This window comes from Ptychodera flava, chromosome 2 (assembly GCF_041260155.1).
Source record: "Ptychodera flava strain L36383 chromosome 2, AS_Pfla_20210202, whole genome shotgun sequence".
Classification (NCBI taxonomy): Eukaryota; Metazoa; Hemichordata; class Enteropneusta; family Ptychoderidae; genus Ptychodera; species Ptychodera flava.
Window position 1 is genome coordinate 49,541,803 of NC_091929.1, and position 27,352 is coordinate 49,569,154.

At 41.7% G+C, this 27,352-nt stretch overlaps 1 protein-coding gene across 1 annotated transcript in view; it reads right to left on the reverse strand.

The window, feature by feature from the left end:
* Positions 1 to 612: 612 nt before the first annotated feature.
* LOC139122970 (zinc finger protein 493-like) overlaps positions 613 to 27,352 on the reverse strand; it is a 35,088-nt gene continuing 8,348 nt past the window's right edge. The window contains exon 3 of the mRNA XM_070688897.1: positions 613 to 9,964. Coding sequence (XP_070544998.1) covers positions 7,893 to 9,964 — 2,072 coding nt within the window. The 3' untranslated portion in view covers positions 613 to 7,892. The remainder of the gene's footprint in view (positions 9,965 to 27,352) is intronic.

A 27,352-nucleotide genomic window follows, 5' to 3' on the forward strand; every position in this document is an offset into this window, starting at 1 on the left:
CTGAATACATTGATAAGATAAATAAGATTATTCGGAAGAAATGTGGAATTTTGTACAGGGTCAGATCCATTTTACCTTTACACATTTTGTTACTTTTGTACAATGCATTTATACTTCCCCATATGAGCTACGGCCTAGAAGTTTGGGGAAGTCCTTACTCTTAATGCTTAAACTGTATCTTGTCAGCCAAAAAAATTATTGTTCGCACGATGATGTTCAAATCGACCAGATCAACTGAGCTCCTTTTAACTCATCATAATACACTAGTAAACTCCTTAAATTCCCCCAAGGTTCCTTCGTTTACATCTTGATTCACAAGCATTCTCCGCATACATTATCAGATTACTTCAGTGTCAGTTGTCATGACGATAACAGTAGATATTGCCAATTTCAAAACCTACATTCATACCGTGCATACTCTTGCCATACTCTTACTGGTAGGGCTACATTCCTACTTACACAGACTGAGACAGACAGATATGCATACATCATACATACATACATACCGGTACATACATACGGGTACATACATACATACATACACACATACATTGAGAGAGACATATGTATGCATAAGCATGCATACATATACAGAGTGACACCGGAGAGATACCCATTTCCAATAGCTTTTATGGACGATAGTAGCTAAAATAGGGCAATAACTAAACAATGGCATCATCATGATGTTTGAAATACGGACATCAATACTAAATAATAATATATGACTGAATTACCAGAAAATCACTGACTAAGGAGTTTCTTATTAACTGTACATTTTTCTTCCCTTTGCATATATTTTTGTTTGGTAACTTCATAAAAACAAATTCTCTTAACAGGTCAGCAAGCATTTAAACACTGTATACATTTCAACAAAAGAGTTCTTAAAACAAAATATCACATTCAATCCATTTTTATTGTCTGACACCAGTGTGGCTCAATTGGTGAATCTTTAAATAGCCCTCTTGTTTGAATGTGTCTTAGCATTCTTCAAGTCTTAGGCCTGAATTTCACATTCATATGCTCTGAGGTTTGAATGGAACAAAATGTGCATGGTAAGATTTCCCTTACATGTGAATGTCTCACCGCACGCTTTGCATTCATTTATTAAGTTATTTCAAACGCCAACACAGATATGATACATTACAACTATATACATCCACAATTACAGGATGATTTTGGTAAAAAAACATATAGGCCTAATATGTTGTTACAGACAAGAAAATTAATTACAATAAAAACACACAATGAGGACAAAGAATAAAATCAAAAGTAAAAGCTTTCAGCCTGTATTTTAAACCTTGAAGCAGAAATATTAAAAATTGGCAGACATTGATAAAAACTATTAAATAGCATTTGAATGTGATTTAAAAATGAATTGCTGGTAAATTGCACTCTACCACCAAGTTCATGAAATGTCCTTTTCTGTCTAGTTGATCGCCTTGGAATGTGTAAATTGAAAACTGGTTGGCAATCAAGAAGGGCATTAATTGATTTGAGTAAAAAAAAAGGTCAAAGTAAATGTGCCTTGTAGACAGCATTGGAAAATTTAATATGAAACATATGAATAATCATCAAATCATACTTTTAAAAGGTAACACAAATGTTTAACAAAGTTGCACTGTACAGCTTCTAGCTTGTCTGAGAACACTTTGTCAATACTGTTCCAAACAACTGAGGCATACTCTAGTTTAGTTCTGACGAATGGTTTTAAACTATGAGCAAATTATCCATTGACAAAATTTTGCCAAAACTTTTTAGCATGCCAAGTAGTCTTAGAGCATCAGTGATAATGGAAACAACGTGAGTTGAAAAAGTTAACTTAGTGTCTATTGTCAACCCCAGATCACTGTAACTACCGGTATAATATGTCTCCAAATTGTGTGCATCTATATTGTAAACGCTGTCAATTGGAAATCTTTTCTACAGAAAGATGAAGTACTACATACTTGGTATAATTGAGGTACAGCTTCCCTTTCTCAGACCATGTGGACAAGTAATTGATATCCTCTCATAACATTGAATAGTCATTCACACTATGTATTATCTTAAAAACTTTAGATTGTCTGTAAAGCCTAATGAGCCACACTTAAAATTGCCAAATATATCATTTAAATACAGGATGAACTAGAAATCATTTGCTAGCAAAAGCGAAGTTCCAGAGACCAGAGCAGCGGAAGAAAAGAGAATGTGTGATGGAGATTGAAAGAGTGCTTGGGATTTTAATATGCAAGCACGTACCTATAGTGAGGGCTGATAGCGGTAACAACAGAATACAACTAAAAGCAAGGCAGTCCAGGGAATTACAGTACACAGATTACAAATGCCGCTGGGCACTTCCGTGGCAGCATACTTGAACAGGTCCGTAATGCCTACATGTACGGTAAAAATGCAGCAGATACATACGGGGGCGACAACGCACGGAAATGTATATCAGACAAGAGGAGACATCGGAGCTAGGCCGTTGAACTTGAAAACCGAGGCCACATGCATTTTCATTTGATTAAAAGCAATTAACGCTTCATCTGTTAAGAGTTTTTACCACTGACTAAAACAATTTTCATTGCTATGTCGCTGTTTTCACAAGATACTGACCGTTTGATCTTGGAAAGTTGAGTTACTTTTACGTGCAGCCAACGCATGCCGATGCAGTGACAGACAGTTCACTATGCTATGCCTATAGCTCTGCATGGCAGGGCTGTGTGTTACCGGCGTTAAATGGCCTCCCACCACAGCCCTGCAGACTGATATAGAAAAAATAGCGCCAATGGCACTTGATCACAACTGGCACATTGTGAAACTACTCTATCTCTGGGTACACCTGTACATGAAATACTGAATGGGTAGGTGCTGCGGGTTTGGAGTTTGTCAGTACATGTACACACACCCACACAATCATATCATATACATACAGACCAACTCAAAGACAGGCAATCTCAAACCTATAAGAAGAGTTTTCACTGGCACATATACTCTTGCCAATATAGGAGTTTGAATGGGTTAGCTGTACATACTGACATAGAGGAGAAGTTGTTGATTTTGCCTGCACTTCAAATGTTAAAGAATAGCCACCTGGTATTTGTAGCTGACAGCTGGGGAAAAAGTGACATGGGACAAGTATGGATTTTCACTGTAAACAAATTTTATTCAATATATAAACACTGAACAGTATTAAAAAATCAAGCAGGTAGTATTTTGTAAAAAATACCGTCAAGGACAGTGTGCTCACATTCAGTTTGAATTGGTCTATTCAAGAAATATTTAAACCGGGAAAAACAAGAATATCTTCACAATATTCATAAAAGTGTATAAGGTTCACCTAAGGTACTTGCACACAAATTTTCAAAGCAATCAAAACAGCGGTTCTAGAGTTATTAATTCTTGACCATTTTCACATTTTGTAAGCTCATTTGCATAATTTTGGCAATGCAGACTTCATTTGAACAAAATCCCATCTATAGCCCAGGATGCATCCACACACCAAATACCAAGCTCAAACGTGCAGTGGTTTGCGTGTTTTTGATGTTGACGGACATACTCTGTACGTACGTACATACATACATACATACATACATACACACATACATACTGTCTCGGGACCTCCAGTGTCCCATTGTTGTGTAATATATAACAAGTGTGCCATGAGCTTCGATGGATACACTAATATCAAACAGCCATAGCTGTAAACTGGCTCAAAATGGTTTGATCCATGCAGAAGCTTGCATAGGGAGATCGAATGGAGATAGCACAGCAGGCACAGTATGTTTTCTGACTCAAGTACCTCGGAGTTTTCCAAGGGATATTGGAAGATTGGAGGAAAAGTGATAGGGGCTTATCAAAGTTGGTCTGCGGTTCATTTGTGTGCTGTTGTAATAGTCCTTTGTTCTCTCACTGAACGGATTGATCACACCATACACGTTTTTTATCCAAATGCACACACAAAACAATGTCCCGAAGTAGCGAATTCCAGCCATTTTCAAACCACACTGTTTGTCAGTGGGGTAAACAATATTCGCCAAAATTACATTTCCAGGCTTATAGACTATGTTTTACGAAATCACACGTCCTTATCACAAAATAAAACGATCTTTGTCTTTAAATCAATGCGCCAGTAAACAGGTCCAGCAGCTAGTTATGTCATCAAGTCTGTAATGTTAAGGGTCATAACAAATGTGAGAAATCTAAAACATTAAATATGTTGTTTTTTATCAATTTTATTACCAAAAGCGCATGAAAATCTCTGATACTTTAAATCAGCCATCCTGCATATTTCTAACATTCATCAAAACCTCATTTCTGTTCCACAACTCATTAAATAGTCCACAATGCAGGATTGGTGTACATTCCAAAACTACATATATGAAAGACCCCTAAAATCAATTACAGGGTTCATACACTTCAAGTAAATCAAAATTCCAGGACTTTCCAGGAGTTTTTTTGCCATTTTCCAGGAGTATTTGTGGTTGAAAAATGCCATTTTCCAGGAGTGTTTGCGTGATAAAGCTTGCAATATTAATAAGAATCATACACTAATTGTTTCTAATGTTTTCATTGTCCATAAAACTTCAGCCCATAAGACATCATTTTGCTGACAAATGCAGTCAATGACGAGTTGACAGGTTTTGACGGTGACGACATCTTGAATAACATCGCTGACGACTGAGACAGTTGCGAGTTGCGAGTGTGGTGTCAGGGAAGATAAACTCAGGGAAGGCTTAGAATTAGTCGATGACTTTACATTTGATGAAGATCGGGCAAAGAAATCATTAAATTTTTATTTACTTGCTCCTGTTTTTTTCCTACCAGAGCTTGATGTTTTGCTCCTTTAGCTATAGCATGGCTTTTCATAGCCCCGCGTATGATGCTGTGTGTTCCCTGCATTATAAAGCCTCCCACTACAGCCCTGCTAAGGTCCATAGACATGCGGTCCCAATTTGGACCGCACACGAAAAACTACTTTTCTAACTACTTTCGGCCAAAATCAACTCGATTCCAATCTATGCTTACCCGAATCACTCAACCGCTCACAGACGGCAAAAAAGAACTGTTTGCATGACGTCCTAAACCATTAGTTTGCTGGTGATGCACGGTGAAGGACACAAAGGCCGGCAATATCTCGCATGAATGTAGCAAATGGCGAGCCACGGGAAGATGGAGCATCATACACAGTGCTAGGCTTTTCGATACATCGAAAGTCTTTTCACAAAGTTTGCATCTTGCCCAGATTTATCTTGCGCCCGCTCAAGCCATCCTATGTACTCAGGCTGTTTCAACCAATGATCGCTGAATAAACACTTTGCAGAAGGCATTGCTGTGTCTGATGACCCGAACAAGCTTTAAATTTCAACACGGTCCCTCCACAACCTACTCATGCATACTTCGATGTCACTGTACGTGCGTGCAAAACCGTGGATAATGGAATACACAACATGGTCTCGCCCACGCTAGTACAAGGGTACCCCTTTACGACATTATAAGAAACACTACTACGCTTTCCAAATTTTGTCTCGGGAGGGCTCCCCACCTGTCGCAAAACATCTTTTCGCATTTTTGCAATTTTGATGTTCGACAATTATACTGTTTGACGTTCGCCCTTACGATCAGGCCGTTCTCGACCGTGTGCAATCGTAACTAGCGATTTTCCAGGAGTTTTCCAGGAGTAAATTTTGATTTTCCAGGTGTTTCCAGGACTTTCCAGGAGTGGTATTAAATTCCAGGACTTTCCAGGAGCGTACGAACCCTGAATTAGTTAAAAGGGGGGGGGGTTAGAAATTTCCCCAAAATATCTAACTGCTGATCCGTTTGGCTCCATTTTTCGGAATCGGAACCTTGGAACTGGTCTGAATATCTGTGCAGTCTGTTCAGCGGTTTTTGACTTTTTGTCGTTTATGGAAAATGGACACTGTTCGACACCGGTTGAAGCTAACCCTATATCACAACTTCCAGTTGTGATAATGACCTATGGCCATTATGTTAAAAAATACAGCCAATGGCGCTTGGACATAATGACCGCCTAGTATTATAGGCATTTATCAGCAACCCCACTCACTGTGAATTAGACAGACCACGAAGTCAATGAGCAACATATAGCTGAAAGACTATTTTTCACATAGCAATTTTAAGCCCATTATCATGAGAAAAGAAACATGTATATGTATATGGAGAAAAAAGCAGAAGACATATTTGTAAATTGTTTGTTAAGTGACAATCATATGCATCTCTTGAAATTTTGTGGTTATAAGATATAACAGTAGTGTAAGAATAATGAGGTTAGAATAAGTTAGTAAAGCTAAGTTGACAGTAATTAAGATCACAAAGTTATACACTAAGCTGAGGAAATCTGAATGAAATAAATGTTGAAAAGTAGCAAAGTTATGGTCATCTTTTGTCTAATACCTTGTGTAAGTTCATGAACTTTACATAAATCTTGCTATAGATTTGTTGCTAACGGGCAATAACTGTGTTTCAGATCATTTGAGAGCAATCCATCCATGACAGGTTTAAATTGTAATATACTTCTATTTAAAGGAGAGAAACTTCTCAAATAATTTTTTTTCCCTGTAATTTCCTGTGAGAACACATGGACAGATGCTAAGGACTCTATGCTGGTGCTACCTTGATAACTAACCTACAACTTGTAACGGCATTGTCTAACCTGTTTACCCCAATTTCCTGTAGACAGGTCCACACTCATCATTGACAACAATGGGTTTGGGCCATACCATGGTAGTGAAAGAGTAAGACTGTAACATGTGAGGTCGTGGATACTTAATCTCTGGAATGTCAAAGTCTGTATATTGACTCAAGGATGTTTGCTTAACAAATGCCTAGGGTCATCTCAAAAGTGAGAATCTAAACTATGAAATATGTTTTTTTTTTATTGCTTTTGATGCCCAAAAGAGCATAGAAATCTTTTATACTTCGAATCAGCCATCCTGCATATTTCTAACATTCATCAAAACCTCATTTCTGTTCCACAACTCATAAAACAGTCCACAATGCAGGATTGGTGTACAATCCAAAACTACATATATGAAAGACCTCTAAAATCAATTAGTTAAAAAGCGGGGTTAGAAATTTCCCAAAACTATATAACCGCCGCTCCGTTTGGCTCCATTTTTCGGAATCTGAACCTTGGAACCAGTCTGAATATTGGTACCGAATATCAACGCAGTCTGTTCAGCAGTTTTTGACTTTTTGTCGTTTACGGAAAATGGACGACATCTAACACCGGTTGAAACTACCCCTATATCACAACTTCCAGTTGTGATAAAAACCGCTGGTGGCTCCTCAGAAATACGGCGGGCAGTTTCTCTGCCGAAAACAGCCAATTTTGAATCCAAAACGTGCATTGATCTTCGTTTTCGAGCACACCCACCTCGCCTAGGCACACGATGTGCCCAGCCGCGCTTGTAAACTTACGCAAAGCCTACTTGTCTTTCCCTATGTGAGAGAAGCGTTCATATCCGGCGCCAGTGTTAATCTCATTCAACCCATGAGCACTCGGGCGAAAACCAGCGTGAGTTTAAACCATATGGAAGGCATATGACGTAACAGTATAGCGCCACGTACGGCGAGTATTTAGAGAAAAATAAAACTCAAAAAGCAACAAAAAACACAGTGAAAGAAAGCTAGAATTATTAAAAGCTGAAGGCAATATGATAGTTGTGAAATGCAAAATAAAAAATAAATAAATAAACAAACAAGAAATGCCCGTGAAACCCGTCCTAGCTGAGCGATGACATCATAAGCGTGTCGCAATGCATTCTGGGTAATGAAGGTAAAATTTGTGTATGGCCTGTTCTATGGTAGTAATACCGGAAATGGAGAAAGAAAGAAAGAAAGAAAGAAAGAAAGTGAGCAAAAACTAACAGTTCCAGAGCTGGTCTCTGGAACTAAATATATGGTTGGACACCTGAATGGATCAGTCTGTGCTGCCTAAGAACGTCCTTCCGTGTAAATGCTTTCCCACACTCTTTGCATTCAAATGGTCTGTGGCCTGAATGGATCAACCTGTGCTGCCTGAGAGTGCTTCTATCTTTGAACGTATTACCACATATTTCACATTCATAGGGTCTGAGGTTTGAATGGACTAAAATGTGCACCGTAAGACTGCCCTTTTGTGTGAATGTTTTACCACACTCTTTACATTCATATGGTTTGACACCTGAATGGATCAGTCTGTGCTGCCTAAGATCGCCCTTCCGTGTAAATGCTTTTCCACACTCTTTGCATTCAAATGGTCTGAGCCCTGAATGGATCAACCTGTGCCCCCTGAGAGTGCTTCTATCTTTGAATGTTTTACCACATACTTCACATTCATACGGTCTGAGTTTTGAATGGACCACACTGTGCATGCTAAGACTGCTCTTTTGTGTGAATGTTTTACCACACTCCTTGCATTCATATGGTCCAAGGTTTGAATGGACCACACTGTGCCTGTCAAGACTGCCCTTTTGTATGAATGTCTTACCACACTCTTTGCATTCATATGGTCTGACACCTGTATGGATCAGTCTATGCCTCCTAAGATTGCTCTTAATTGTGAATGCTTTACCACACTCCTTGCATTCAAACCTGCCAACACGTACATGAGAGTGGCTGAATTGGTGTGTCAAAAGACTTCCCTTCCGTGTAAATGCTTTTCCACATTCTTTGCATTCATAGGGTTCAAGGCCTAAATGGATCGACCTATGTTCCCTGAGAGTGCCTTTATCTTTGAATGCTTTACCACATACTTCACATTTATATGGTCTGAGGTTTGAATGGACCACACTGTGCCTACTAAGATAAGCCTTTTGTGTGAATGTCTTACCACACTCTTTGCATATATACCGTCTATGGCCTGAATGGATCAGTCTGTGCCTCATAAGATCGCCCTTAAGTGCAAATGTTTTGTCACACTCTTTGCATTCATATGGTCTGAGGCCTAAATGGGTAAATCTGTGCCTCAAATAGGTGTTTCTGAGTTTGAATGTTTTACCACATACTTCACACAGATATGGTCTGAGGTTTGAATGGACAACACTGTGCCTTTCAAGACTGACCTTTTGTCTGAATGTCTTACCACACTCTCTGCATTCATAAGGTTTGACACCCAAATGGATCAGTCTGTGCCTAGTAAGATGGCTCTTTACTGTGAATGTTTTACCACACTCCTTGCATTCATACTTCCTGACACCTGTACCAGAGTGGCTAAATTGGTGTGTCATAAGACTGCTCTTTCGTGTGAATGCCTTACCACACTCTTTGCATTTAAATGGTTTGACACCTAAATGGATCAATATGTGCTGCCTAAGAACACCCTTTCGTGTAAATGCTTGTCCACACTCTTTGCATTCATACGGTCTGAGGCCTGAATGGACCTTACTGTGTTTACTAAGCTGGGCCTTGTTTGTGAATGTCTTACCACATTCTTTGCATTCATATGGTCCGAGGCCTGAATGGACCTTACTGTGTGTACTAAGCTGGGCCTTGTTTGTGAATGTCTTACCACACTCTTTGCATTCATACTGTCTGAGGCCTGAGTGGACCAGTCTGTGCTTCCTAAGACTGTCCTTTTGAGTGAATGTTTCACCACAATCCATGCATTCATGTGGTCTGTTATCTCTTTCAATATTGCGATTTAGTCCACATTTCCAAACTGATGTCGTCCCACTTTCTGAACAGAAATAAGACTTTTCTATTTGCAATGGGCAATCCTTCACAAGCCTTGTTTTCCAATCACCTCTTTCACACTCCTTGCTCTTATTACTGCGTACCTGTACCAGTGCATTCTGTGAGTTATTTTCATCATTATTCAGATGACTCTCAGACAAACTGAAGGAATCTTTGTCCACTGTAGACTGGTTGTCAAAGTGATCATGCTGTGCAGTAAAGTCTTCTCTATCCTTTTCTGTGTAAAGGCTGCCACACTCCAAAGTGATATGACCATTTTGGACAAGACTCTGTATGATCATTGATGCTCCTGTTTGTAGAGAGAAGGGTATAGAAAAGTACATGAAAGGAATATTTCATACAAGGGTCACAGGAGTTTGCACAGCTATATTCTGTAAAATGTAAAGTTTTATTCATTATTCTACAAGCAATTAACAAAACTTCAAATGTTTATTAGAATGATGACTTTATCATATTGATTAAGGTAGTGACTCAGGTTCGTTGACACATATTTTCAATCGAAAGTTTCACATAAAAAACGGGGTCTCACACCTAACATGTGGTACATTTTCTGTTAGGTCTATATTTGAAGAAGGTAAAAATTTTGTTTACTTGTCAAAACATGCATTCGTATGTTTGTTTAACCCTTTTCCTGCCAAGTCGGTGAAAATCCGCTTGAAATTCGGTGTAGCTAGAATCTGAGCAGCCACGGCCGTTATCCTGCCAAGGCGGTGGAAATCGGGCTACTTTTTGGTACCCCCTTTCCTGCCTAGTCGACGGAACTACGTGTAGCAAACCCTTGCTCGCGCTAGGGGTCGTTTGAGGACAGGTTTTGGGCGAGGAACGGCGTTTGCTCTCGAAATGGGTTCACAGAGAGTCCAACGACAGGGAAAGGTGCGGAAGCTACCCAGCCAGTCCCCCACCCCGGTGGGGGACTGGTTTTTTTTGGGGGGACGAGTAGCGTACTTGGCAGGTTAGCACGTTGACGTATTCTAGCGGAGTTTGGGTTAACTTGGCTCTGAGGCACTACATAGATTGCGGCCGAAATTGACCGTCTCGGCAACGCTAATCTGTAAGGCAACCGCCTAAGACCGCCTCAGCTGGCGGTGCAATTTTTTGCCAATGGTGCGAGACGAAAATCACGGACTTGGTCCTGATTGACGGAAGTGCGGACGGATTTGACGGACTCGGCTTTCTCGAAGGCAACCGCCTAAGACCGCCTCAGCTGGCGGTGCAATTTTTTGCCAATGGTGCGAGACGAAAATCACGGACTTGGTCCTGATTGACGGGAAGTGCGGACGGATTTGACGGACTCGGCTTGATTAGTCCCTGACATGGAACTGATCCGAACGGACTTGAGCGACATTTGTGAAGGGTAACCACCGCTTTTAACCGACTTGTTACCTTCTCGAAAAGACTACCCACTCAGATGTCGGACGTTGTCGGCTGCACTTGGCTCTAGACGTTCAAGCCGTGCAACGAAACACACCGCCTCAGCCTTGCCATTCAGGAACATGGCCTCAAAATTTGATACCATTGTTCACCGACTTGGCGGCTGTGGTTAGGTGCGTGAACCGTTGTTCACCGACTTGTTACGCCTATGTTGTCCCTGTGAAGTTCGGCTAACGGCCGAGTCTAACGGGAGTTGGCAGACCTGTGTTTGGTTTATACCGTAGTATGACCGACTCAGGTAGAGGTACCTGTCGGTATATTCCGAGTTTTACGCACTCGGGCGTCAATGACGGGTCGTCATCACCGCTGATGACGTAGACGTGCTGGCCACGTTATTTGAAGGAGCCATGTTTGCCCAACGGACGAGGCCGAGACAGCTGTTGACAATTTTGGTAAGCCGCTTGGCAGGCGACGGTTATGACCTAAACAAGCCGCTGAAGCACTGTTCGTTGCCGTACAAGAACGAGACGGCCAGTCCATTACTGCTTAATGGGCGATCTGTCGGGTTGGCTTGTCACCGACTTGGATGACAATACGCCCTGCGCAGGCGTACTTAGAAGGGACATGAGGTTAAAGAGACGGGTTTCCCACCCGTACTAAACATGGGCTTGGGCCAACGTCCTTGGGTGGCAGGTGCGCATGCCACGTACCCAGCTGGACGGAATGTCAAGTTGAGATGCTAATGACATTGACTATGTTATGCTAAGTGCTCGAGGGATTTGCATCGCAAATGAGTATTATTAGCATATCAAATGGTGCGGACAGGCAATTTACATGACGGGTAGGAATGTCAGCGCCGGTTGGTGGACTGATTGCCGTAGGTCCATTATAATAACAGGTGGATGCATATATTAACACCCCTGCGTCCAATCATGTCCAGGGCTTTGTTTCCCTGTGGCTTTAAAAGGGAGGGACCTGCTAGTCTGTCGACACTGTTCCAGACATGAGCTTGACGGACCGCAAAAGTTTTCTGAAGGCGAGCAGACGACTGAAGCTCAAAGATGCAGAGTCTCCGGGCGGTAGTGGTAGCGATCGTTGTGATGTCCCTAGTAAACGTTCTAAGAAGTCGGGCAAGAAACGCTCCCGTAAGGCGAAGCCATCTCCGGCTGAAAAACCCAGTGGTAAGCGTAAACGTAAGAGCGATCGTTCTGCCGATGAGGATGATGACGGGTCACCGGTTGCCAGTGGTTCTCACCCGGCTGCTCCGGGAGACTACTTCACCTGCAGAGACTACATCTGCTCTTGTGGGAGATACTTCACCTGCACAGACTACGTCTGCTGCTGCTAGTGAGACAGTGAGTAATGAGACGGCTGATGCCATTGGTTCTCCCCCGGCTGCTCCGGGAGAGACACCACCTGTTGCTACTATGAGCCCTCATCCTGCGTCAGGAGAGGTTCCTGTGCCCAGTGCGAAAGAGCTTGAGTCCTCGTCATCAGCAGAGGCTGCCGAGCCCGCTCCTGCCATAGTTTCGTGTGCTGCGATGTCCCCGCCGAAAAAGATAGTGCGGAGGGTTCGTTATCAGGATAGCCCACCTGATTTTGAGCCAGATATGATCCTTGATGCCGCTACGGGCGAGTTCAGGCCCAGACGCCCAGACGACGGTGATATCACCGCTGAGTCCGACTCGGAGGTTGACGAGGATGCGGCAGAGGACGATGACTTTTATGACAGGCAGTATGTAGGTGAGGCAAGCTCTGACGACGATGATGACGTTGCTGCTGTGTTGGCGGAGGACGACACCCCTCCTGTCTGGCGTATGTCGGAGACTACCGATGCTAATATATTTGAGGAGACCGATTTTGACCATGAGAGAGGACCGACTTTCACCTTGCCCAGCCACGCCCGTGAGCTCGATTACTTTTTTAAGTTTATTCCAGCTACACTGATCAGATTGGCCAAGGACGAGACTAATAAATACGCCAAATTCCACCAGCGACATATCGCTAGGAAAATAGATAAATACTGGCGTAACGCTGACTACCGAGAGGTGCAGGCGTTCATTGGCGTCTTAGTCTGTATGGGTATCGACCGTAAATCATCAGTGGAGGATTATTGGTCTAGCGATCCCTTTCTGAGAAACCAGGGTATTTCTACTGTGATTACCCGCAGTCGCTTTCAGCAGCTTATGCGATACTTTCATCTGGCAGACCCAGAGAACGATCCACGTCGTGATCCTGATGAGGCACGCCGCCGACGTCGGTGTCAGGAGGATCCCCTGTATAAAATCAATCCATGGATGGAGCCCATAGTTGACCGGTGCGTAAATAATTATAAGATGGGTAGAGAGATCTCCATCGACGAGGGCATGGTGCGATTTAAGGGCCGTTCTAAATTTAAGCAGAGATTACCGCATAAGCCTGATCGAGACGGTTTCAAGATATGGCAGCTGTGCGACTCCACCACTGCATACATAGCTAACTTTGCACCGTACCTAGGTGTGAAATATCGGGATCGGACTGATGGGAGACGGCAGGAGCGAGGTGTGGTGAAAAGAATTACGATGGAGCTGGTCCAGCCATTCTGTGGATATAATCACAGCCTATTCTGTGATAGCCTGTTTAGCACGGTCGTTACTGCTAGAGAGCTGATGGAGACCGGGATCTACATGGTCGGGAGTTTTAACCGCCGTAATCGTCGCACCATGCCCCTCAATTAATTCCGCCGGGTAAGAGGAAGCGCCTTCCTCTGTCTGTTGGGGATATGAAAGCCACGACCAGAACGGACTCTCGTCTTAACATCACTGCTTATCAGGATAGTAACGCTCAGGTGCTGATCTTGAATACAGTCTATCCACCCTTGGAGTGCGTGCCAGTGGGGGAGGGAGACGAGCGGCGACAAGTGCCTCTGTCGCTGTATAATTATCGCCGGTACATGGGAGGCGTCGACCGAGCCAACCAGAAGCGCAAGTACTTTCACACTGGGCGCAAGAACCACAGATGGTGGACATATCTGGCATGTTACCTGATTGATGTTGCCCTGGTAAATGCATATATATGCTTCAAGCATGTACACCCTGATAGTAAGCTGACCCATAAGATGTTTCATCTGCGTGTCGGGAAACAACTCATTGGCGGTTATTGTGGGCGATCGCAGCCCAGTGTGAGAGAGGTCGAGGCCACTGTTTCTCTTGCCTCGTACATCAATCCACAAAATCAGCCGATGCACGTTGTCAGCCGTTTGGAGGGGCGGCAGAAATGCTGTAAAGTATGTAGCAGAGAGGGTAAGACCACTGCGAGCGGACGACTGTCTGAGACGTCCAAAGGATGTAGTCTGTGCGGGGTTCATCTTCACGAGGGCGAGTGTTTTGCGGCTTTTCATCATCGCATGATGCTACGAGGTAAGAGGAGCATTGGCGTGCAGACCTCTACTCACACAGCCCGACGACACCCATCAGCAAGAGAACCCGACGTAAATAACGGACAGGGGACAGCTTCGCCTAACAGTGGCTTGACTGTATTCTGAACACGGACCATGATCACATTTTGAGCACGGTTGTGCCGTTTGTTTGTGCTTTACGATCCCGCTGATTGTAAATTGAAACACGGATTATTTTGTACAATCCCCCGATTGTAATCTTTGTAACACGGACCATGCACTCGGACGTCGAGACAGACTCTGAGATTTATTATTCGGCATAATGTAATTATTCCCGAATAAATACTATCTATGGATCGCATATTTTCGTTTTGTTTTTGTTTTGTTTAGACGGATTATTTTGTACAATTCCCCCTATTATAATTTTTGAAACACGGATCTGCCACCCCGATTGTAATTTTTGAAACACGGACCATGCACTCGGACGTCGAGACAGACTCCGAGATTTATTGTTCGGCATAATGTAAATATTCCCGAATAAAATACTATCTATGATCGCATATTTTCGTTTGTTTTGTTTTTACCCCCACTTTCGTTTTTGGCAGATCCGTAAGGACGCTATAGTAATGGATGAACGTGCGTTGTATCACGTGGGAGGGGCACAGCCCAACGGAGGCTGTGCTCGGTGCGACGTAGACGTTGTACCAACCATCTGTCGTTGGGGTTAGTGCATAGAGCAGTTGCACTGTCCAGAGCTAAGGTGGTACAAAACTGCACCTTAGTAACAACTGCACAACTAACCTGTTAGGAAACGGTAACACTAACGAGCTAAGTGTTCACTGAACTGGCCAAACTACGTACACGCCTTCCTTCAATGGCGGAACTATGTCGTTGACACTACGTCAAAGCAGACTGCAATGTGCGACTCTTCCAAGTCGTTCAAAGTACGTGGCCAAGTGACACAACCCAGGGAAACAGGACAGGTTTGAGGGTGCTGCCGCACCCATGGCACTAACCCCTGGGTCTTCTACTAACCCACGAGAGAGGTGACGTTTCCCCGGTGTGGCCGTGCGTGCCGGCGAACGAGCTTTACTTCCGCGAAAGTAAGCTAGAAAAGGGCATAAAAGTGCACGTCCCCCGGGGCAAACAACGCCCGTGACCTCGTCATTTTCTGGACACAACCTCATCAGCGGTTGCCCCTCTATACGGGCATGCAAAAATTTTTGAAGTCTAACACGTATATGGTCGGTAATCGTACCCCGAAAATGCGGTATTTTCCCGCCAAATGCCTGGCAGGAAAGCGTGCAGGAGAGCCTATCTTCTGTAGACACGGAAAAGGGGGCCGGTTTTGACCGACTTGGCAGGATAACGGACAGGGGCGCTCGGCAGGAAAAGGGTTAAAGCAAAAACGAGTGATTTTGAGTTTTTTCACTTAAAAAAGTATAAGTAAGAATTGGCAGCACCCCTAAGTGATCTGTTAATGGCACTAGACAGCTGGATATCCTTGGGGGAAAATTGTGTTTTGGGCTTTTGTTTCTGCACAGCGAGCCTTCGAAGTGTGAACTGTCGGTTTTACATAAATTATTGTCTGTTGTTCACGTTTGTCAAGTTATCGTCACTCCAGGGGGGTTTATCAAAAATCTAAAACACGGTTTTTCAGGTCTAATCATGAAGTGTTAGCATGCGAAGAATTGGGGAAATCCGCCCACGCGTCGCCGACTTACACTCATTTCAAGGTGCGCATACATTGCAAAAATCGGAACTGAGAAAATCGACGATTTGTGTAAACGTCCCATTTTTCACACAAAATCGCCGAAAAAGTCAGATTTTTGTGACTTTAAAAAAATTCATTCGATCTGGGTCTAGGTTAAATATTGGGCATCAGATTAGAGAATTTCTGACAAGTCCTGAACACTAGTTCGCCAAAAAATGATGAAAATTGTGCGTAGAAACGTGAGGCTGGTCAGCGTAAGCGGTGGGTACTATTTACACGATAAACACTAGAAAGATAATTCAGGGCATAATCTGTTTGTCAAATACGTATCTAGCTTATAATTATATTAACTGTACACTGTTTGGTAACGGTTAGAGTCTGGTTTCAAGACTAGAAAAGTTTTAAAAAATACAGCCGGAATGGTTTACAGGTCTGCGTTCTGCCGACGACGCTCACTCGCTTGCTCGCAAGCACTCGTCTTCCGGTCTCATAGTCCGTAATTTATGCGCGTACCAAGTGTGAAATGGTTGTCAAGTTCATTTTAGCGCCGATTTTTGTGCCTGTAGTACAGGACGTCACTTGCTTGCTTGCTTTCGAATATGAGACGACCAACTCTCGATGCTCTAAACAATTCTGTAGTTGAGATGTTCAAGGAATACGGGTAAAGTAGCACTTGTTTTTGTAGTTTTCACATGTGATCTGCTGCAGTCTTTTTCCTCACCATCAGGAATGATACCGGGTTTTTCGTGCGCTATTTCGCTTTCGACTGTGACATGTACTATTATGGCCCCGCGTATGAAACCAAATCAACTTCAGTTACACGTAAAAGCGATTCTTCATGACTTAAAATAAACGACTGAGGCGACACTCGACAGATTCACTGATTGTAAAATTGAAACGGCGATGTGTCGCGACACCCAGCGCCCGACCCAGCGACACTCTCATGACCACAGATAGAAACAGACCGGCACCGATCGTGAAGCGACGTTTCGCATGCTGTGCTCTAGACCGACATAACAGTGTCGAATTGAAAATTTACAAACTGAGTCCAAAATATGGGCTGCTGTTTTAGAACCATATTTTCCAGTGAAGATTAAATAGAGTCTCGTGGGGCAGCAGTGTAATCTACAGTGCTGTACGTGCGTGCATGGAGCCCGGGTATAGACATCACGCGTGCAACCATATTACCATCGTACCAACAAATGTTTCAAATTCAATGGCAGTTGTAGAATGAGCCAAGGTCAGAAAGTTTCAAAAGTTTCAAAACGCTCGCGTCCATCAGCTTTCCATTTTGCTTCTTTGGCCCCCGTTTACGTTTTCTACACAGCTTATAACTGCCGGCAGTCGTCAGCCATGTTGGAATAGCGTCTCTTATGAAGACGTGCGCGCATGCGCAACATAGTGCGTAAAAATTTACATAATCTCCTTCAAGGTATAACGATAACGCTGACAGTAATCCGGACCGTTAAAACAAAAAGAAAATAATAACTCACGCAGTGGTTAGAAGGCCGTGTTTTCACTAAAATTTCAGACATTTCCTAGTATAATGTTACCTCACAGTTTTCTCTAATAGAAAGATCATATTTCAGGGGTTCAGAATATGAAATAATCACAAAATTGCTAAAATTGACCAACGAACCTGAGTCAATACCTTAAGTCGAAGGGATGTTTTTGTTGCATTCATGAAAGGAAAAAGTATCTGAGGCTGTGAGTTCAAATCTGATTGATCATTTACTGAATTAAATGTCAAAGACCAGGAAAGGACGGCTTATTGGACTCATGTAAATAAGAAATAAAATAGCATCAATGACACTTTGCTCACATTTGGCTACATTTGGGAGGCAAGAGTGATTGTATGTATGATATTTAATAGGTACGGTACTAATGACCTTACTGGTAGCTTGTTATATTTATAGTCAGGAGCATTTGAACACATTTTGATGCACTCTCTACTAAGCATGTAATGGGTGGCAACTGTGGACACAGACACAGACAAAAGCCACTACACCTTTACAGCTTGGTACATCATAGGTAGTGATTCATTCTATCATACCAAAGTAAAGGACCCTATTGTAATATAATATTGCATACAATTTATGTACCCGGTAGACAATTTTTGCTGCTCTACTGTCTATGGTTGCAGATAGAAGACTAAGGTAACATGTAAAAATACCGTCAAGTGCTCACATTCGGTTTGAATTGGTCCATTCAAGAAATATTTAAACCAGAAAAACAAGAATGACAAAAGCAAATAAGGTCTGCAACTTAGGTACTGGAGGTCATCTTTAGGAACATGCATATCAACTTCTATAGCAATAGGACAAGCAGATCCTACATACATAAGCAAATGTTTACAAATCTTTACGATTTTTTGACCAAAAATGACAAAAGTTCAGGGAAAGACACTAAGGGTTGCCCGATTGCCCGGGGCAAGTGAAAGTCGCGTTCGGGCAAGTGAACCTCCGATGCCACTTGCTCGATGGGACAAGTGAAAAAATAATACCTAGAAATCGAATTCACGAGAGCGATTTTCTGGTGAGGGAACACATTTCAATAAGATTTTTCATAACATGCATGAAGAGTTGACGAAAAGAATCTTGTAATCGCTTTCAATAAAATGCAGTTCAAACAACCCACCGGTTAAATACCGTACGCTTTTTTTTTTTTTTGCATGTGAAAAAGCTGTTCAGCTGGTGGAGCGTACGTTCACCAAAGTTCATTGCATTGACTGTGAGGTTACGGTGTCTCACAATATGTCATATGGTAAAAGAAAGAAACACACAGCGGTTTTTGTGCTTTGTATGAACGTTTATAATAATGTAAAAATAAAGTCCAGTGGTGAAAAATCACCACAAAAAAGGGACTTTTACTAAAACATACTCTTCAATGTCAACTTGTTGAGTGACAGTGAGTGGCATCCTGGCAAGACCGCATGCAATGAAAGTCATGAGCAAGCTTTGGTGTCAACGGGTCCAGTCTTTGAATTTTCAATGAAAACTGACTTAATTTTCAGGTCAATAAGCCAAAAGTTACTTGTCCGTGGCGACCAACCTCTCTGTTTGTGAATTTTCCCCATTCTAAAATGACTGTCAAGAAGCAGTTTGAGCGAGTTTTACATCGAGTGATTCAGCTTTCAATACACATTGAAAACCACCGACGCCTTAGGTTGTTGGTTTAAATTCTATTTAGTCTGCGCATGAGCATTAAAAAGACCACCTAGGTTATTAGAAAAACATAGGATACTGGTACAGTGCAATGGTAATCCAAACTTCATAGGGCTTGTGTATGATATCAGCGTAGTAAAAACATGACAAAGAAGTACATTATTTTTCAGAAGCTTCAAAACATACCTTCATAGCTACAAATTTTTTTCTTTCTGTATAGATAAGTTCAAACTTTTGACTGCAAAAATACCATGAAGGTACAATTAAAATGGCTGTTATCAAGAAAGTAAACATCCAAGCATATGAACTGTTAGAATTTTTTCTATGAATATGAAAGCCCCACTAGCTGTAAATCTTGAAATTTTTTGACCTACAAAAGGCTTCCTATTTTCTCTGGTTTTCTTTAAATTCTACCCATTTACAGGATATAGTCTTTTACAGCTTTACAAAACATTCTTTAGTGAAAAATTGGACAAGTAAATAATTTACATTTTAACCATTATTTTGATTTCCCACAATACTACAAAGAAAACAAAGCATTTTTGTCCCAGTTGAAAACATTCAACACTATGCATTACATTACACTACTCTGTTGTTTCCGTGAATATTCAAATGCATATATGCACGGTGCACAGTTTTTGCTATATTTGCATGGGGTGCCATTTTACGTTTGGGCACACATTTATTATTTTTCATGTTCAAAATTGCACATGCAGTCTCACTGGGCAATTAACAATACTTGTATTCCAACCCCTCAAAGAGCACATTCCCAAAAACTTGTTTTAGTTCAGAAGTAAAATCACATAAAGAATGCTAAATGATACAGCTAGTGGGGCTTTAATAATTAATTTAATATAAATGAGCCATCCAGCACTCTTAGAAGTGTGAGGAGAACCCTATGAGAATGTCTGACATTTTCTCATGATAACATGATAATGTTCAAAATAAAGTGCGTGAAATGAAAAACCAATGTTTTAGCTATTTTCAAACACGTAAATTATACTGGGCAAGTGGTTTTCCAATTTGGGCAAGTGAACCGAACCTCCCACTTGCCCGAAGGACAAGTCGATAAAAAAATAAGTGTCTTTCCCTGAAGTTGCCCCAAAACAGTAATTTTTCCAATTTTGTCATATTGTCAACAAATTAGAAGGGTAACACCCTTGCAAACATTCAACCTAAATTTGAGAGAAACTGGGCTGGCGGTTTCAGAGAAGAAGAATTTTTACTTAAAATGAGGTAAATAACCAAAAAATTCAGCAAAAATACAAAATTCAAGATATCTTCACGATATACATAAAACTGTATAAGGTCTACCTAATGTACTTGCATACTAATTTTCAAAGCAATCAAATCAGCGGCTCTTGAGTTATTGATTTTTGACCATTTCCACATTTTTTAAGCTCATTTGCATAATTTTGACAAGGTAAACTTCATTTGAACAAATCCCATCTACAGCCCAGGATGCATCCACACACCAAATACCACACTAAAAAAGAGCAGCGGTTCATGAGTTTTCGAAGTTGACGGACATACTGTACGTACGTACATATATACATACATACATACAGACGCCACCGACTTCAGCTTATATGATAATTTCACATTGGTACAACCAAATGTGAGCTAAAAATAGTGACAATGTCACTTCGCTCCCATATAGTTATCAAAACAAGCCAACAATTGTATGAAACATGGACATATACAGACAGACAGACTGACATACACAGACTGGCACAGAGTGATGACATTGGTCCCTAAGTGTGCGTTGGCCCATGGAGAGTGCTAAAGATATAAGAAACAACTGAATGTAATGATAAAATAGTTAAATATAGGCCTACAGACACTCAGGGTGAATATGTTACATCAATTTGATTAGTTTCTTTCCTACTTCTGTGATAATTTTTAAGACAATCAATCTACAAGCACACAGCAAACTGTTCTTGATTTTTCATTTTATGGGAGCTAAAACCTTTACCAAAACACAAAATTTTAGATATTTCTCTGAAAATTTAAAATAAGCAACCTAGCAGTTGATAGAGCTTGGTTTATGTTATGTAGAGAATAACTTTTTGTCAGAAAATGACTCAAGGTCAGTGGAGTGGGCTGTTTCAGTCAATGCCACCACTCCTACACATATTAAGTACACTGCATACAAATAGGTTAAAGATCATAGAAGCTCTGACTCAGATGTGTAGGCTGTTTCAGTTAATACCACCACTCCAGCACATTTGCAGGATTTCATATTTTCTTACCTCATTTGCATATTTTTGACACTGACATGTTCATTTGAACAATGTCACATCTAAACCCCTGGGTCTACCTGTCCACCAAATACAAAGATGGTAGGTGTGGCAATTTGAGAGCTTTTTCATCAGATGAACATACCGGTACATCAGCACATACATACATTATATATACCGGTACATACATACATACATACATACATACAGATGCCAACGACTCACCATATAAGCTCTTTTTGGTATTTACAGACATACCAAATATGAGCTAAAAATGAGCACTCTTAATGGCTGCCAACATGCTGCCACACATACAGTACATGATAATGGTATGTGCAAAACTGCCACCTTGTTATATAAGCATTGCAGTATCATAGACAAATGGGGAAATTTTCAAAAACATCAGACAAGGAGAATGTGGCATCAGATATGTCCTGGTATACCGTTACATAGTGTGTGTTCCATATACGTAAATCAGTGTTTGAAAATACTGCCTGCCTGCCTGGGGCAGATAAAAATGATGTCGGGCTGGTAAAAATTCTATCTTACCAGCCCAGGGGCCAGACAAGTTTCTTGTACGTTCCGACTTGAAGTCTGCAACGAGCATCAGAGACTACAAGCAGTACAGCATTATGTCCCATTGTCTACGTTTAACCCTTTTCCTGCCGAGCGCCCTTGTCCGTTATCCTCCCAAGTCAGTAGAAAACCGCCCCATAATATGTGCCTGCAAAAGATTGGCTCTCCTGCATGTTATCCTGCCAGGCATTTTGGCAGAAATCGCCCATTTTCAGGGTAGTTTTAGCCGTACTTATACGTGTTAGACTTCGATAATTTCTACATGCCTGTAGACAGGGGAAGGAGCTCAAGGGTTGCTGCAGAAAAAATTAAGGTCACCGGCTTTGTTTGCCTCTGGGAGTGCGTCATTTTATTGCCGTTTCATGTTTATTTTTTCGGAAATAAACTCCTTCAGTATTACGCACGTCCGCTAGGCACAAACATCACCTCACTCGTCTGTTAGTCAGAGACCCTGAGGGTCGTGCAAGGGGTGCAGCAGCACCGTCAAACCTGTCCTGTTTCCCCAGGGTAGGGTCAATTGAATACGTACCTCCAACGACTTGGCAGTGTAGCACAAAAACTACGTTTTTGCCGTTGTATTAACGACAAGGCTGAGCCATTGAAGCACAGCTCCACGTAGTTTAGCCAGCTCAGTTGGGAGTTGGCTTACGAGTGTTACCGTTCATTACTGACTTAATCGAGTGGTCCTCAGTCAGGTACGGGTTTGTACCGACATGGCTTGGGCTGCAGCTAACCAGTGATAACTAGTCACTACACCCAAGTCTTCAGTTCACTTTTGCGATGCACGGGTGCAACGCAATATGCTTCCATTGTTCTAGCCATCGACGTGTCCACATGCCTGGCAGCCATATTGTACTGCTAGCTGGTTTGCATAACAAAAGCAGTCCCTGCTAACTGCAGGCGGTATCCCCGTGGCATATTGACCTTATGTCACCTTTTGAATTCTCTGTACGCAAACAGCGTACGGTACAGTCCACGCAGAACCCGTCACTGGTGCGGGAACAATACCCGCATAAAAAGTGCATTGTGCGCGCACGAAACGAGCATCATTGCCAGCAGTATGCGGGCAGATAAAGTGCACTGTGCCGGCACTGTGCGGGCACGATTCGCGCATCGTCACTGTGCGGGCATTGTTGCAATGTGAGGCACATTCACACCTTGACCTTGAATGTATGACTGAGTTGAACGCTGTTGCATGTGAATGTAAGTTGTAAGTTGTAAGAGTTTCATTCTTGTGGACAAAAATTGCAACAAGTGGACGTACAAGTGACTACTGTAGTGCTGGGTTTTGTCATCGGCTCAGCCGAACTTTGACCCATTGCTGATTGGGTGGGAGTTGCGACGTTTAGTGTCATTTACTAATACTAGTACGATTTTAGGCCGGGGGTATTAGTGAAAACTCTTTACGTACAATGCATGACCTGTTCCTGTGAAATTGTTTCTCTGAATTGGTGCACTGTGAAGATCGAGTCCGATCGAAAATTATCGAATTTTTCAAATAAAGATGACATCACTGGTCGTGAGACATGGTGTTGAAGAAACTGAGTGAGGCTGTGATGGTGACGATAGGTACATGTAAGTTGTTGCCATAAGCGTAACGCATCGTAGAAGACAAGTCAACTCAACAATAAAAATTCTTGATCTGTTTTCTATTTTTCAAAATGTGTACTTTATGACAGGAAGACGATTTATCATGGCAGAAGTGAATGCCTGTGAACTTGAATCACTCTAGTCTATACGAGCTCATATTCTTTTTTTCAATTGTCAAAAAAGACCATTTAGAACTAAAAATGCTGAACTTCTGTGACAGTTTCACGGCTTTCTTCCTCTTTTTCATGCCTAATCGTAATCGTGACACTCATTTTCGGTTCACATTATCATGTTTATTATGCCATGCAATTAAATGCAAGGAAGTCAGAAATAACGTTTCGTTGCTTACTCCCCTGTTGCGCGTCATACTTTCTCGATATACAGTAATCACGGTCCCTCTATCACAATGATATTACCGGTATGTACATGCAGGTGAGGTTGTTTTGTGTGACGCCTGGAAAGACCAAAATTCTACAAGACGCATACTCTTATATAGTTTGGTTTTTCCTTTCGATGTACGGAACGATTGAACTGAGAAGCACAAAAATCGCGATTGAGGTTCTGCTTCGTAAACCTGTCCTCGTAAATTTCAATGATTTCACAAGCCGAACGTCTCTATCAGCATTTTTTCTAGCCAACTATCACTATTAGTGGCACAAATAAAATGAATAATGTGAGTGGAGTAAACTGACCATCTTCGTAAGTAATAACTTGAATTTTCTCCACAGACATGAAAACAAAATATTCGTTTTAGGCGACAGCGCTCGACTTGTTTCCTTGCCGATCATGCCGATGTTTACAGAGGGTGAAAGGTTGCGCGACAGTACACGTTGGTCGAACCATTATCTAAGTTGCGATAGGAAAATCTCCATGAAGTTTTGATACGTTCCTCGGATATTCCGTACGAAAAATATTAAATGGACAACATGGTAGTCGGTGTAGAGAAAGTCATGATCATCATACTGCCAACGCAATCATACAAACTACGGTGACGCCGCGTAATTTTTCATCGCCACCGGTGCTTCACGATAAAGTCCAACATTAAAATTTGTTTCCCGGGTCATTACGACCATCTGAAAAAAAAACTACCGAAAAAATACGGCTTCTGCTTATATTTTACATACCGGGTTAAATACCCGATAAGGTCCAATATTCAAATTGTTCCCATGCACTCCGAATGAAATCGGGGCCAAAAATCTTGAAAAAATATCACGTCTTTTTTGTGATAATGTCAGACAATACCATGCCAAAAAAGTCCGATATTCAAAAACTGTTCCAACCCAAACTTTTTAGTGACGAAAACTAAAACACTGTGCCAGTTTCTGATAGTATTTTCCGTTTGAGTCGACACCTGACGAACCGAATTTCAAATGTTTCCCGCCCCCAACTATTTGCTGCAGAAAAATATGTCTTTTTCATATCGTGTTTTACGTTGATCAAATCAAACTCTGTAAAATACGCGCGGTGCAGTGTTCTAAATCGTACTCCTACTCTGAACGTTATTAGTATATCACAGTGATGTCTATTACGTCACCACAGGTCTTCAGTGTCGTTTTATTTTGTGACAGACAGTCGTTCGGGCGACGACATTCCCTCCACATCGAGTATACATTGAGGTACCAGAAGAACGAACTTTCCTGGTTACATTGTGAACAAAAGCTTGGGGCCGAAACGGGAAGGGTTGCCCGGGAAACACGTCAAATTTTGCTACACTGTCGTCCAGATGACCTTGAAGACTTGACTTGGGTTGCAATCGCCACCCAGAGCAGACATTGTCCTCGGCCTATTCAATAGCGTCTACGCACTAATCAGCATGATCAGGCAATGGGTCACAAAGGTCATCGAAGTATGCAACAATTTACAGTAAAGATTCGCGTCGGCATGATTGTTTAAATAATTGCGATCACATTGCTGGTGTATACTATCAAGTTCGGAAACACTTTTAAAGGAATAAATATAATTTTTTACAAAAATAATTCCGTAATTTTTTGAAGAAATCATAGATCCACGAACTTAACGTTTCGAATCTGCAACTGGGTTATTGTTTAGATGAACTCAACCACGCTGAAACATGGGTACGCTTACCACTGGCGGCATTTTCCCCACTGCCAACTTCAGTCATAACTTCAGTGCAATGGGTAGTCGTAACGAAAGAACGATGTCGCTTCTCGCATCAACGTGTCAAAGAACGCGACATTTTAGTGTTGAAGTAAAGCAGACGTATCACTACATGTAGAAACACTAACGTACTGGATGTTTTTTGATAATGTATGCTGGTATCAGCCTTGATCCACGGATACATCAGCACAATTCTCTAACTTTCCGAGGTTCGTGTTTTACAGTCGGTACGATTTAAAAATACTTGCGATTAAATCGTTGTTTGACGCAGTTTTAAATGTTGACAATGCATTTGACTATTCAAAAACTAAAAGAAAATAAAGTTAATGTGCCACATAACAAGTTGGCCTTTTAAGGGCCACCAAATTTGAAGAAGGAATTACGAGTAAAAGTTTGGAATAAATGAGACTCACACAAGGATTTCAAAGATAATGTTTTTATTTCCACCCCCTAAAATTTAAAAAATCTGAACCGGCGATTGTCTGAATACTACACCTGATTAAAACTGCAATAAAAAGTTTTGGTCGGGGCGCTAACGCGGAGATGCATGTTTGACACCAATTTTCACCATTCGGAGAACTTCTGGAAATGTATTGTTTATGACACATTCTCCACGGGTTATGCGATTTATTGAAGAACGTACATGTTCGTCGTTTTTGAGTTTGCAGATTTGAATTACGTTGACAGTATATAGCCTTGATATGTATGGGAAAATGTATGGTGCGTTTTTACACCGACAATGACAACGTTTGAGGTATTTTTTGCTATTTCCATCATTTCATATGATTCGAATCTTTGGTTCAAGTGAAAGTTCGGCATGTAAAATGTTTTATTGAACAAGACCGCATCAGTCAACAGTCATTGGTCTACACGTCGCATGGTCGCTATGGAAACCAGCAGTTTCCAAGAATAGCAGGCGAATTCCTCGAAGCATTATGCTCCCATGGGACTTTGTCGGACCACGGTCCTACAGAGGGCTTTCAATTCGACAAAATTTATTCACGTTTTAGCAAAGTCACTTCTAAACGTCAAATACCGGTACATGTTGACCACGAAATTAGTTCAGTCAAGTCACTTCAATTTGTAAATTTTGGTACATTTACATTTCAATGTATGTTTGACTCGTCATGAAACAAAGGTCGCAGTTCTGGTCCAAGGACGTTCACGCAGGAGACATTATCGACTCAAGTCTACCCCGAAAACTTTGAACGTTTTTTTAAAGCCGATAGACGCAAAGTTGCTGTGAAGACCAGCAGCCCGAAACTGACAGAAAGAGTCTCAGATTTGATAGTATGTATCGCATCGATATAACTTTCAAAAAAAATGTTATGCTTTTAACTTTCTACACACTGTGGAGGGACGGTACATCGTAATACAATACAGGACCTGTATATAAATGTTTAGAACTTCTGTCGTCATATTTCCCGGTAGGATAAAGCCGCCTGCTTTAATTCGCCGAAACCTAGAATTGTATTTTACACGATGACTACAGAGGCAGATTCAGGCTTAGCGGTAGCCATATTTGCTT